General features: G+C 35.5%; 1 protein-coding gene across 1 annotated transcript; it reads right to left on the bottom strand.

Moving 5' to 3' along the window:
* Nucleotides 1–14,493: 14,493 nt before the first annotated feature.
* Nucleotides 14,494–15,256, bottom strand: LOC140169291 (craniofacial development protein 2-like). The gene is made up of 2 exons (XM_072192547.1): nt 15,169–15,256; nt 14,494–14,867 (listed from the first exon to the last, which is right to left on the bottom strand). Exons 1-2 carry the CDS (start codon nt 15,254–15,256, stop codon nt 14,494–14,496), a joined length of 462 nt encoding a protein of 153 aa, XP_072048648.1.
* Between the last annotated feature and the right edge of the window lie 373 nt (nt 15,257–15,629).

Genomic DNA, 15,629 nt, shown 5'->3' with positions numbered 1-15,629 from the left:
CTGCTCATCATCATCACCACCACCAACATCACTCATCTTCTTCAGCATCATCACCATCATCATCATCATCATCATCATCATCATCATCATCATCATCATCATCACTCTTGCTTTGAAAGTCATTTACTACCACCCTCATCAGCTGTTCACCATGTGTTCTCGATCACTCTACTACTCTAGATCTAAAAAAAAGCGCGAAAAATATTTAATATGTGACAAGATTGTCGCCATGCTATTCAATATTATACAAGAGGACAAAGGCTAAAAGGGCATCACCACATCTTTAATAAAGTAATATAAAACCAAAAAGCAATTATATTTAAGAAAAATTTAAATAATTGACTAGCCATTTGACTTTTAACTAATTCATTGGCTTAATAACTTAGCATCAATTGTGAAAGAGCAATTAGTGAAATTTGGCGGTTTCATCCCAGTGCAATTGACGCATAGAACTCAAACCAAGGGTCACTAATATGTAGGCTGGAAATCGACGCATGAGTCTTTTCATCGTCGCTCCATGGTGCCGAGAGCTTTATTAAGGGCTTCTCATATGCGTCCAATAGAAGATTCGGATTACAAAAATTATTTCACTATTACAAGATTTTAAAACATGCTCAAGGTTTATACATCTAAAGAACCACAGAACCAATGCCAGACAGGCATTTTGTACTTAACAAAGTCTTTTGCAGGTGCATGTAGATTTTGACTATCGGCATTTTAAGTTAACTTAACATGCTATAATTATAAGTTATCATGCAATGGTAGTACTAGGCAACTTTGTGCTATCTTTATTAGGCATCATTATTGCAACAACTCAATGGCCAAACAGAAACCAAGTTATTGTGCTATCTTTGGTAGACAGCATTATTTGAAAAAAAACCGGCTTAATCAAGGACAAATGATTATGCTATCTTCAGTAGACAGCATTATTTGCAACAACTAAATGGTCAAACAGACACCAAGTAACTGTAATATAAATCTTCAGTGGAAAACATAATTCGCAACAATTACAAGCTAATGGTCATGGTCAAACACGAACAAAATTAATGATTGCGGTATCTTCCTAGACAGCAATATTTGCAAGAATTACAAGTAAATGGTCAAACATGAACAACCCATTGTGATTGTGCCATCTTCAGTAGACAGTATTATTTGTAACAATAATACGAAATGATCAAACATGGACAATTGTGCTATCTTCAGTAGACAGTATTATTTGCAACAATTATAGTCAAGTAAATGGTCAAACATGGACAAATGATTTTGCTATTTTTAGAGTTAGGCAGCATTATCTGCAACCGTTACATCTAAAATTATAACGAAAATGGTCGTGAACAAATAATTATGCTATCTTGAGTAGACAGCACCATTTGCAACAATTATAACTAAAATGGTCATGAACAAATAATTATGCTATCTTCAGTAGACAGCACTATTTACAACGATTATAACGAAAATGGTCGTGAACAAATAATTATGCTATCTTCAGTAGACAGCACTATTTACAACGATGAAACTAAATGGTTATGAACAAATATTATGATTGTGTTATCTTCAGTAGACAGCATTATTTGCAACAATTATAACTAAAATGGTCGTGAACAAATAATTATTCTATCTTCAGTAGACAGCACTATTTACAACGATGAAACTAAATGGTTATGAACTAATATGATTGTGTTATCTTCAGTAGACAGTATTATTTGCAACAATTATAACTAAAATGGTCATGAACAAATAATTATGCCATCTTCAGTAGACAGCACTATTTACAACGATGAAACTAAATGGTTATGAACAAATATGATTGTGTTATCTTCAGTAGACAGCATTATTTGCAACAATTATAACTAAAATGGTCATGAACAAATAATTATGCTATCTTCAGTAGACAGCACTATTTACAACGATAAAACTAAATGGTTATGAACAAATATTATGATTGTGTTATCTTAGACAGCATATTATTTGTAACAATTGCATTTTAATTAGCAAACTTGGTCAAATGATTGTAATATCTTCAGTAGATACCTTTATTTGCAATCAAAATCAGTATGAATAAAATGGACGATTTATTATGTAAAGACAGTCTAAACGAAATTTTAATACAATAATTCGCAATAATTTGATGATATGATGAGTAAAATAAAACATGCTGTATTTTCTGTATAATTATAATTTTCTGTATAATTATAATACATTTAAATTGTCCAAGAGTAAAAATATCTAGCATAAAAAGAGTTCAAAATTAGCAATCATCAATTTGAGACTTCTTTGGGGGGACATTTCTGTGATTGTTCGTTCATTTAATTGCATTTCTTAGCGGTTTCCAGTAATATTGGTAACTAGAATTCAATTCGTTTAAGCAAATTTTGAAATCAAGACATTTTTTTTTACAAAAAAGTTATTCCTCTATAGGAGTGTGCACTTATGTTCTAGAAGAGCCCATTCCGTTATTTTGCTTGTCTGAGCACTGTCAGCAGGTATTGAAGACTATGTAACAATTATCCAAAAAAAGAATGTTCAAATTAATATGAGAAAAAATAATCGTCACAATAAGCTCACAAACTCTTTCAACAGTACATAAGAATTAGTTAGATTTGAATCACTATTCCAATAATTATTTCCCATGATTACACAAATTATTTGTTAACCTGAGTGGAAATGGCGACTCGCTCAGCATCAGGCCACAGGGTTGCCCAAACAAAATTAATCGAGCATTATTTTATTCCATACTTATTCTATGGTTCTAGAAAATAAAGTTGTTCTCAAACCATTTAAATGCGAAACAGTTAAAATGTTCACAATTTCTGTGTTATTGCTTGGGTCAAAGTGGTGACTTCCAGCTGCTTTATATTAGAACAGTATACTATTGCTATAGAGTCTCTTGCTTATTTTGCCACAATTCATATTTTGTCACGCACTTTGAAACAATTATACAGTGGTTATCAATAAAGCTTGCTTAAAAGTCAAATATACTGAACGTTTACTATATATACTGTATGTTCGTGATAGTTAAGGGGGTAGGCCTACTACACCCCTCGATGAATTTGTGTATATTTTTGCATTTTTCAAAAAAACTAATAACACAGTGGTAACAAAAGTTATGTATATTATAGGGGCAAGGAAGCCAATTACTACACTGGAATTTCAGTGACCCAAGATAAGAGGTTTGTTATTTATGATCAGAAATGAGGTACCGCTAGGATGTACCTCGTTTCCTATCATATATACTGAACCGCTTGTCTTGAGTCACTGAAATTTCAGTATAGTAATTGGATACCTTGCCCCAATAATATACATAACTTTTGTTACCAGTGTGTAATTATTTTTGAGAAAAATGCAAAAATAGTCACTAAATTTACCACATGGGTGTAGTACCCCTTAATCTGAGTTGGATTGAAATTTAAAAATGTATTATTGCGTAACTCGGAATTGTCAGATTTTCGAGTCTAAGGTAGTCGCAATCTGATGATACGGGGCACAATGGGTTATTCCGTTTAAAATCCACACAACCCCTGTGAAAGATTGGGAAATGTCTTCCACAGGGGGAGTATGAATTGCAAATGGAATTAGCACATTAACCATTTTAACCAACTCTATTTTGAAACTCGCCTTCCTTCTGGAAGATTCAGGTTGAATCTTTCTCAGGATGGGTGAAATTCAAATGGAGCTGCCAAATGTGTTCATTCCATTTGAAATTCATACTCCCCCTGTGGAAGATATTTCCAAAATCTTCTCCAGGGATAGTACGGATTTTAAATGGAATAGCACAATCTCCCGCTGACGAAAGATGGAGCACCATGAAAATTCTTAGGTACCACAATAGGAATGCATTATGTACGTTTGGATATGCTGTCTTCTGAAGATATTATATAATGCTGTCTACGGAAGATAACACAATATTAAATCTGTCCATGATGATTTTACCAGCTTGGTTTTGGTTGCAAAATATGCTCTTTATTGATCATTGATAATTTGTATGTCTGGTCAGTTTGTTGTGCTTGTTAAAAATACTATTGTTTGCTGAAAGGAGTACAATGATTTGTAAGTTTGATCGGTTTGTTGCAATTTTTGAAAATAATGCTGCCTACTGAAGATAGTACAATAATATACTTGTGTTTGACCAGTTTTTTTCATTATTATAAAGTTGTCTATTGCGCAATCACTTCTCTCTGTTTGACCAGTTTGTTGTGATTGTTATAAATAATTTTGTATTCTGACGATATAATGTAGTATACCGTAAAACCCCGTCTAAAAGCATATATAGTGTTTTTTATACAAGCTTAATTAATTCGAAGCAAGCGTTAATATACCAATACAATTGATCGGTCTTAAAATAATACTTGTTTGTATATGCTTGGATCCGTAATTTATTTGCTCAAACTCCATAATGGCGACTGGATTAATGTAGCTTTCATCAGAACCACACTATATGCTTGTAGACGGGGTTTTACGGTATTACAATAATTTGATTTTGTATGTTTGATCAGTCTGTTGTAATTGTTGAAAATAATGCTGTCTACTGAAGATAGTATAATTATGACATGCTTGTGCTTGACCACTTTTTTATATGTTGTTTATTGTGCAATCCCTTGTCTCTGTTTGACCAGTTTGTTGTGTGATTGTTATAAATAATGATGAGCATGAATTTAGTTTTTGTAAATACTGTCTAATAAATATAGTATGATAATTTTTCCATGTTTGACCAAAAATTGCAATTAGATTATTTGCAATATTTTGTCATTATGCTGCCGTCTGAATATTGCACAATCATTTTGTCCAGGTTTGACCATTTATTGGTTTACCTTACCACTGTATGTTTTCAATGTAATTATTGACACGCCGCAAGAACATCGATGCACTTTGAGAGAAGACAAAGCCCACAAAGTCCACAATACATGACTTTGACGAAGTTTTGGTTCACATTGCAAACACAATGATTTCATGACACATTTAAGAGCGTTCATTTAACACATCAAGCAGAAACGCTGGTGTTGTTTAATGCTCTGGGTGCTGGCGATATAGACTTCAACATAACAAGTCCCAAGTTTTGAGATATTTTCTCAAAATATCAAGAGCAATCTCAAGAACCACTGAACCAATACTGAGCTTGTTTGTACTCATTTTAATGCATTTTCCATGCTGATTCCAAATATGGTCATAAAATTTTTGAATTTTTGATTTGTTTCGTTTTGTTTTGTGTTTTAAAACTTGTGGTCTGGTTGATATACTCGCGAAGTTAATAACAATTTTGTACATTCATATTGGAGATCTACGTGAACAATGCATTAAAATTAGTACCAACATGCCGAGTAGTCCAAGTATTGGTGAAGTGGCTAATTACCATGATTACAACAAACCTGTTTTTAGATACGAAGCGTAAAGTTATTTTTTATACGGTTTAAGGGGTCGGTCACCCATCACCTTTGCACAGTATTTTTTGTGGAACATAAGAGCACATCAGACATATCGAATTGCATACGTATTTGTATTATATCGCGAATTAAAAAACAATCAAAATTAGTTGATATCATCAGGACATTCCTCGTATGTGTCTGATGTATTCTCAGGTCCCACAAAAAAAGCTGCAAACGTTGCTATCCGATCCCTTAAACAGAGTACCGCATTTTACCAGTGCTAAAAGCAACATCTGCCCAATTGTAGTCGGTTTACAGTCAATGAAATTATTACACAAAAAGTTACAAATATGATATTGGCATTGGGGCGTGTTTAATCCGGATTTAAGCCGTTGTAGTTTTATATATAATCATACAAAGCAAACCCAAGCCTGGGACACGAACTGCTTTAGGTGGTGCTGCCAACGCTGACAATATTATTTCCTTTCATGATTTCTTTGGAATATTGCCTTCAAAAGGGTAGGGTAAGTTGGTAGAGGTTTTTTGAAGGGTGTGTCAGGTGAGAGGTATATGCATCAGAGACAGCGAGAAAGACTGCGAGAGGGTGAGGTCAGATAGAGAGAACTTAGAGAGCGAGAGAGAAAGTTATATCAGGGGAGGGGAGGAGAGGGAGGGAAAATGAGGACAGAGGGAGTGAAAAGGGAGAGAGAGAGAGAGAGAGAGAGTGTGTGTGTGTGTAAGTTTTTGATGGAAAAAAATACCAACCAAACAAATCATGCAGATAGGCTAAACATGGCCAGTTTATTTATTAACAAACTCCATTCGTTTTTGCGAGAGACATCGGGCACTCGCGTATCGGTAAATGTGCACTAAAATTAAGAAAGTATAACGTTGTGTCGAAAGAGTAATAAAATGGTAAAATCACAAAATCTATTGAAATCATGCACAGTGAAATATGACCCTTGCTTGAAATGATGTGCTGTACTGTTTATAGGTTAGAAAACGTGGAAACAAAAATTGTAATAATTTAATTAATATTTGATAGCATGGTCAGTGATACCTTAATGTGTACAGGTGCTGCGCTGTGCAGAACAAAACAGTCAAAAAGTAGAAAATGAGAATGCAACAAAAGTAAAAAAGGTGTCATTTTATTAGGATTATACCAATGTGTCCATTGTGCCACGTCCTTGTACACGATTCACGTATATTAGGTCTGTTGATCATGTCACCCAGCATGCTGCAAAAACAAGACGATATGAACGTAGAAAACACCGACAAAAGTTTTATTTTGATTACAAATTCACTAAGAAGTTAATGTAGCAAACTTTGCGGAGTTCTGTGGGTGTTTTGCTGAAGGATAAGCCTTCTTATATTGCAATTTACATGCTTATATTGACGAGCGATTGTTACACATAATGTAGGCTAGGTTTTACTTTTTAGTCAAGAGCTTGCGCGCGCCACACAGCATGCATATGTGCAGGGAACTCAACCTACTCCCATCATAGTTAACCTTAAAGAGGAATCCCCGCCAGAGCAGCAGTTCTTCTGGGGTAAACCAAACCTGCCTGGTTATCAAAATAATTAGTGATAAGGTTATCTATGAATTTGACATGTGCAAATTGATGCAATAACATTAAGATATCAATTAGCACTCGTCAAATTCAGAGATAACCTTGTCACTGATTAATTTGATAACCAGGCAGGTTTGGTTCACCCTGAGAAGAACTGCTCTGGCGGGGCTTCCTCTTTAAACTTTGACGGTACTAGACTTGACCACAGAAAGCTATCAAATGGATTCAAATTTCATGATTATTGGCCAAGCATGAAGGCAAGCAAAAATGTAGCAAGCAAATGAGCAAATGAATAAAGAATCATTAAACTACAAAAAAAATATATATCATGTAAAAAACCAGCAACAACATAAGAAAGCAATTTGAAGAAAGCAAGTGAACAGCCAAACAAACACGAACGAACAAATGAACTACAATCAAGTAAGTAAGCAAGCCGCAAACAAACAAGGAAACAAACAAATAAATAAGCAAGACAGGCAAGCATACAGACATGCGCGGAATCACGCAAACAACACATTTACCACATTTTGAATTTACCTCTTTGCTCCATCAGGCTCGAGTCCATGTTGGTGGTAACAAAATTATCTGTAGAACATCTGTGATCTGAGACACCACAAATTCAAATTAGCAAACTTTATTCAATGCATATCTGTTTATATATTTGGTTTATATAAAGTCTGCACAAAAAGAAACTCAGCTGTTACAAACACGCCTATAGCTTCAGAACTAATCATTGTTTTCACATTATTTCAACATAAAAAGAAGGATGGTTTATTTACGCGCATTTTGATACCCAATTTGTCCAATTTTGTTCAATATTAACAATACAGCAGTGTTTTGGAAGTAAAATAGCTGAATTTAAGAGTTGCAGCTATTTTATTGATTTTGAAGTAAGCGTGAAGATAGTGGCGGGCTTTACGTGCTACCGTGCTGGCATAATAACCATTGATCGCTGTAAACTGCAACTTTTAAATTCGGGTATTTTTGCTGAATCATGAAATGGTATCAGCCTATATTAGTGTATGTTACTAGCTTGCTTACTTACTTACTAGTTTACTTACTTACTTACTTACTTACTTACTTACTTACTTACTTACTTACTAGCTAGCTTACTAACTAGCTTACTAACTGACTAACCATTTGGTCTAAAATGGACATATCTCAAAATGCCACGAAGGTATGACCCCCAAGTGGTGTCATATGAAAGAGAAAAATGTAAAGAATATAATAAAAATATTTCCAAACGCCAGAGGTCATCCAGGGGTCACAGGGGTCAAAAAAGGTCATTTTAACCGAAAATGCTCCGATTGAGTTTAAATTTAAATGCAATGATCCTTATGACATTCTAAACATTAAAAAAATATTTTCAAATTCATTTCAGGTCATTAAGGGGTCATAAAGGGGTCAAAGGTCAAGTTTTTTCAAAATGCTCCAATTGAGCTGAAATTTATATGCAATGATCCTTATGACGTTCTAAACATTTTAAAACATTTTCAGATTCATTTAAGGTCATTAAGGGGTCATAAAGGGTTCAAAGGTCAAGTTTTTCAAAATGCTCCGATTGAGCTGAAATTTAAACGCAATGATTCTTATGACATTCTAAACATGTTGCAAATATTTTAAAATTCATTTAAGATCATTAAGGGGCAATAAAGGGGTCAAAGGTCAAGTTTTCAAAATGCTTCAATTGTAGGTATAGGCCTATACTGCCGAAGCCACATGGTTCAGCTATGGTGCGGTTATCGCTCTAGTTCTTTAAAAACACTACTGTGTTTTTGATATTGAACAACATTTGACAAAATGTATCAAAATGCGTGTAAATAATTCATCCTTCCCTCTATGTTGAAATATTGTGAAAACAATTATTAGTTCTGAAGCTATAGTCGTGTTTATAACAGCTGAGTTGCTTTTTGTGCAGACTTTATATACAAATCAATGATATCTGAATCAAGTTGTGTCTTTCTTCATCAGTCACGTCACGCCATTGAATTGTATATAAACCACAGGCGCAACCACACAAATACTGTAGGAAGAAAAAGTGTACAAAATGACATAACAATTAAACGATTCTGAAAATATTGCAGATATATTAAATAATACAAAACCAACTGAATTGAAATTATTCCTTTCTTTTCAGTTAGTTTTAAAGACAATTTTCCCACGACGAATATAGGGTGGGACCAATCTTTTACGTACACTGTATACAATGATACCGATCAATTAAGAAAATGGTCCCCAATTAACCAGCCTTTTGACAATTATTAAAATAAACATATTTATACTGAACAGGTACTTACCAATATTTAAGTTCATTTATTCGAATCAAATTGGCAATGTGCTCTTACAGTTGATATCCATACACCCTATGAAACGACCTTAATCTTCCACGCAGGGAGAGTGAATTTCATGTGGGGTTACCTACATGGGTGACTCGATTGGATTATACACCCCCTGTGTGGTAAATTAATGTCATATATTCCACAGTGGGTGTAAGGATTTCAACGGGAACAGCCCGATGTTTATTTGGCGTAAGTTTATCTTTTTATTGTTCGTTATTGTACAAATATTTTAAAGCGGTAATTTTGATTTGTCTTTTGCTCGATTTCACCCGGTGATTATTTAGAAATGAATTGATGAAATAATACGAAAACATAAAGTTGTCAAATTTGGAGATCAATGGCCGTCTAATGAGCCAGCCACGCAATGATGTGTACCGCTAAACAACTTAATATCTACCTCAGACTCCGAAATCATAATAATTTTATACAATACTATTCATTTAATAAGACCTACCTGATATACAGATACGACGTATAAGTTGTATTGAGCATTATAATGAGAAACTTTGAGCGAATATTATACTTGTTTGGTTATTTAAAAGGGCATTTCGTTATCCACAGCCTCATCCCCACACTTTTCTCAAAAAAAGTTGAGATTTTTATATCACTGGAATACTCTGGCTACATAATGTTTATGTACAAAATATTTCTTGCAGATTAATTCGTTTAGCAAAGATATCGCCAAATTTGAATTTCGTTCTGGTGTACCAGAACGAAATTACAACACATTGTCAAATATGGAGGAGTGGAATGAACTGAAAGTTTGGGAATAAGCTGTTTGCGTGGATATGTACTGAAAAATGCCATAAAAAGAGGATGCTAGGATCACGAAATACTCCTTTAAGTGAATCAATTAAAAATGCGACGACATTTTGAACCTCTACACGCAGTTGTTATTGCAGACGACAAGTTCAAAGTTTTCTTTAAAAATTAAAAAACAAATCAGAATTGCGCATTTTCATGACCATTTTGGAATTAGCATGAAAATGCATAACACGAGTACAAACAAGCCTAGTAATTGTTCAGTGGCTCTTGAGATAGTGATATTTTGAGAAAATATCTCAAAACTTGAACCTTTTATGTTGAAGCCCATGCCCAGCATGCAGGTTTCATGCACCACGCCATATTATGTTACTATAGGGTTAGATATAGTTTGTGTCTGTTTTGGTCTTCTATCTAGCTATCTTCTGAAGATAGCAATAAGTTCGTGTTAACTTCGGGAATTTTGTGATATTGGCCTTGGCAACTTTGGCCTCCAGCGCAGTGACGTCTTGGTTGAAATTGTTCATTGCTCGTTGTTTTATCAATTGTGTTTTCTTCAATTATCAAGTTTATTCTGCCTGCATTTGTTTGCTGTTTTTAAGATTTTGATGAGGAACACGAGGCTTGGGATGAACAAAAGTTCATAGTGTCCTTTTAACTTTTCTTCGGCTTGGCATCAAGCCGAAGAATCCGACAAAGCTTGGAAGCACACACAATAAGTTTGTTTACTCAACTAAACTCCATGAAGTAATGTGTGGATGTCTTCTTTATAAAGTGTCATCATGATCAAATAATATGCATGGTATATACAAATAAACTCGTGATTCACAATTTCGAGTGTCTTCCCAATTTTTCGATTCTTGATACCACACTCAATACTTTTTTCCAAGGAAGTATTCATTTTCACTCTTCATTGCACCGTGTGAAGATCACAAATAAATCAATTTTACACAAACCACATTTTTCAACGTAAGGTTGCCATTCTAAGGTCGTAATCACATTTTTCCTCGTCCAGGCATGCCATGCCAGTCAGGGTTGCAAATCTCTAGAAAAATTGACATAATTTTTGACGACAACACTGACAACCACACAAAAGTTTAAATCCGTCCTTAAAATAGCAGTATCAAAGCTGGACTATTTGTTAACAATAGGGGCCCTAATGGGAGGCTATTCATCTCGTGCTAATGAGAACAGTGGATAACAATAGCCTCACATCAGCGGTCTTCGATCATCTGTCATGGGGGCAATAGACGCTGATTACGAGGCGACAAGCTTCCTCGTGGCGTCCGTGAGTACCGGTAAGGACGATACTTCAAACTTTATTTAAGGTGGTGCGGAGCGCGGAGTATACCGAAGTCCTGATTTTGTTTACCGTTTATATGAATGAATGAATTTGTGACAAAAATAGGTATGTGAAAGTTATTACTGATGCGCACATTAGCAGACACTATAAACCAAACAACAAAAGTAGGCACAAAAACAGGCAAAGTTCGATGGCCAAAAATGACCAATTCCACAGCCCACAGAAGTGTCAGGAAAACAGTACAAAAGTATACTGGAACGAATGATGATAATCACTGTGCACATAAGCAGACAAACTAAACAGACAAAAAAAACCACAACGTTTTGAGCAGGTAAACTGTTCTTCTACAGGGACAGACAACAAAATATTAAATAAACAACGAAAATATCATGCTGTAGTTTGAAACAAATTCAAGTCAAAACTGAAGGCAAGTTCAAAACTCAGTAGCAAGCAAAACAACACGCTCAGCAGCAAAATAAGCTGTGTATTAATGTCCCATTTAGCGATCCCAGCGAAAGTGTAAATAAAATAAAATTGTGTTTAAATCCCTTAAAAGTGAATGATAAGTCGTTATAATTGTCATTAGGTATTTCTGAAATGAAACATTTGGGCAAAAACACACACATGGAAACAGCATTATTGACAAAGTTCGAAGCCCCATTGAAATACTAGTACGTGTAGCTAACTAATGATAAAAGCTCTGAGCATGCCTGAATCGAAGAAAGGGTCCATACTACCTTAAGAAACCACAGAAGAATGAAGAAATGAAACGATTTGACAAAAGATTGGACATTTCATTCACCACAAGACATCATTTATAGAATAATAGGATGATGAACATCTTGGATTGTTTAAGATAGTTATGATGAGCTGTACGGCTAATTTGCACGGCATGTTCTCTGCAGGAAACTTTGTAACTTTCAGTTTCACCTGCGCTTTAGTCTTTGTTTTGTTGTATAATTGTATTGAATGTTCCTGAAGGTTCTTTATTGAATTATAAATGCTTTCATTAATATAGTAAGTCAGATGACAAAATAAAAATGATAACATTCATATCATTTATGTTTTTAAATATAAAGGAATAGTTTTATCCAGACGTTTAGAGACAAGGGATAACAAAATCACATTAGGGATGAAATCAAAACTCGACCGGCGGTGGACCGGCGGTTCCAATCGGTTCTGTCCGGTTTCTATTGTAACAATGGTAACCGGACGGAACCGGCGTCCAACCGCCGGTCGAGTTTTGATTTCATCCCTTACAAGATGTAAAAATAATTTTAAATCAAAGCAATTTACATTAGATGGAGACCAGCATTGGGCACTAGATATATTGTAAAAATTACGTGAAATAAAGAAATTATATTAAGTTAAGTCCTAATAATTATAATGTATTATGTTGAAGGCTTCCCATTTTTACTATGTATTTTAGAGGGTTCATCTTTTCAAAAGACTGACTTTTTTTGCTTGTTTCCTTTCCTTGCTTTTTTTGCGTGTTTGCATTGACAAATATTGTATGTTTTGTAACATCATTATCTCTATCCAGTGTTGTGAAAATCAGACTTGTAACGAGTCATGCATGACTCGAGAGTCGACTTTTCAAAAATGAAATGACTCGACTCGGCCGGATTTTCAAATTTTCCCCATAGAGATTGTACAGCGACTCGAGTCATTTGACTGGACTCATTTGACTCGACTCGATTCATTGCAAGAAATGACTCGACTCTACCATGAAATGACTTGACTCGTTACAAACTCTGGTGAAAATAAAATATCATTTTACTTTCTTTTTTTTACTATGTTTCATCCACTTATTTTCATATAATATAATAATAATCATCATTAAACTAGAAAATGAAGCCACATGTGACAATAACTTTCATGCGTGGTTTTATATGACATGCAACTTGTATTTTTCTCGATTTTTGTCTCAATACTCGATTCTACTATATACATAAGAAAGAAAAGAATAATCTTTTGAACATGTTGAATGCAACAATGTGTAAAATCAACTTTCATATGTTAATAAATTAAATTGAATTGAAAATATTATTTTAAATCTAATCATATTGTCGCATTAAATAATTCATTATGCAACGCCTTGAAAAGACACACTCCTATACAATAGACTAAAAACCACTTAAAATTTCTCAATAACAAACGATGTCTAATTGATTGACAGGATTGGCACATGCCACAATGGAGCACGAATAATCAGACACCTCAATTTTACCAAATATGAATAAAAAATTCTTTAAAATTAGTTTCATTTATGTAGGATCATCTGTTTAGAAGCTGTTTATGAAGTCTACACATACAAACTAAATTCTGAATTTAATAATATACATTTTTACGGTATTTAGGCTTTTTGTATGGGCTAGTGATGAAATTACGGTTAAAAATCCGGGACTATTTATTCTAATCTGAAAGTCTCTTTTAAGTGCTCTTCTAAAAACATGTACTTACGGTTATCAATAGGTACAATAGTTGATAATGATGATAATGCTAGATTCGATACAATGTATCGATTATAATCGATTAATGGGGAGGAGGACCGGATAAAGATGAGTAGGGAAGGTGGAGGAGTTGAAGTCTGAGGTGAGATTAGTAATTTGTCAATCCACCTGATTGACAACCACAAGGGACTAGTCAGAAAAATACTGCTGAATGGTTGATATTGACCACTTCCTTAGCAGGAAAAACTAGGGTGAACTCTATTCCTGACAAGGAAGAAATACATTTTCGTTGCAAGATGCTGTGCGGTAATATACCGACGTGCTATCTACAGTAGATAGCAGCAGCTGCGTGACTATACATGCTATATCGCCTATGCTATCATGAAAGTTCATGTGTGTTGGTAATCAAATAAATGAAGAGTTTCACTTTTGTTCACAACAAATAAAGTTTCTCATCTGAAATTTTCGGTTGTTTAGACTACAACCTTCTTCAACGGACTGGATCATTCTGCTGAAGAAGGTTGTAGCCTAGTCTAAACAACCGAACATTTCAGGCGATGAGCAATTTTAATTCTTCATTTATTTCTATCACCTATGTTGAAACTGAAAAAATAACCTATACATGACTTTCGCCGCCGAAGTGCAAAAACTAGCATAGTTTTCAAAACTCTATTTCGTCCCATGCAAGTGTTCAGACCAGCAATGTCACATTTTGTTACACTCCTCAGAAAGCAAAGAGGGACGCTTCATATACTCATAGAGTTTGTCCACCTCTTCATCATTGTGTGTTGAGGTTGGAGCGTAGACTTGAATAACTTTTATCTTGTATCTCTTGTTTATTTTTACTGTCAGCTGAGCTAGGCGTTCATTTATACCTTTGACCTCAGTTATATTTCCTGCGATGCTTTTGTGTATCAGGAAGCCGACCCCTGCTTCACTTTTGTCCTTGGTTCCAATGTGGTAGAAATGGTGGCCACTCTTTAACTCTGTGAAATCTTCTCCTCGTCTTCGGACTTCACCCAATCCGATGATGTCCCATTTTACCCCTTCTAGTTCTTCTTCCAACTCCACTAGTCTTTCTTCCTGCAACAGTGATCTCACATTATATGTTGCAATGGTCAAATTCCATTGGTGGCCTGTTCTTACCCAGGGATTCTTAGCACCCCTACTCCTTGCTTTGACGAACCGCCACCTTGGGCCGGAGCAAATGAGCTGCTGGGGACTGGGGCCTTTGCCTTCTTGTGTCTGTCATGCTGGTTAGTTGGGCCTACCCTTCCACACTGGCCCAATGTGGGTTGGAAGGGGGACTTTATATCAGAGCTCCAACTCCTAGACTGATGGCTTTACTGGGCTACGAAACCAGTCTCTCCGCCTATTTACCCATAGGTGGAGCTATTTGACCCATAGCTGGGGCTTGGTTGATGGGCGCCAGGGCGTGTCCACACGCCGGTGGGCCTGCACGCCGCATCTCTGGGGCCCAATGCTGCTCCGAGATCCCTTACAGTTTCGCCTGGGTCCGTGGGGTACCCAGTTACCGTGTGTTGTCGCTGGGAGGCACTGTAAGAGTCTTGATGTAGGAGAGGCTATGTACTGGCAGGGGAAGGCTTACTCTATCTGCTTCCCTTTTCACCTTACGGCTAGCCAGCGGCAGAAGCTGAAAGCAGAAATTGCAAGCACTAAACTACATGCTAAACTAATCTACCTCGCTAAAGCACTAGACGCATCACAACATCCTGTGTCCAAAGGACACCAACACACCTATGAGAAGCCTATTTAGGACTATACGTAATGTTTGCGTGCAGACACTTTATTTGATAGGAAAGAAAACTTACAGGGGTCAC

The sequence above is a fragment of the Amphiura filiformis genome, chromosome 14, assembly GCF_039555335.1.
Source record: "Amphiura filiformis chromosome 14, Afil_fr2py, whole genome shotgun sequence".
Classification (NCBI taxonomy): Eukaryota; Metazoa; Echinodermata; class Ophiuroidea; order Amphilepidida; family Amphiuridae; genus Amphiura; species Amphiura filiformis.
This window is presented reverse-complemented; position numbering and strand designations above follow the sequence as displayed.

Excerpts from the sequence above, each read along its gene's own strand:
- LOC140169291 (XM_072192547.1), bottom strand. The coding sequence starts at position 15,256 with ATGCGGCGTGCAGGCCCACCGGCGTGTGGACACGCCCTGGCGCCCATC. Across the intron at positions 14,868-15,168 it reads TCAAATAGCTCCACCTATGG|AAAGACTAGTGGAGTTGGAA; the intron begins GTAAATAGGCGG and ends TGTTGCAGGAAG.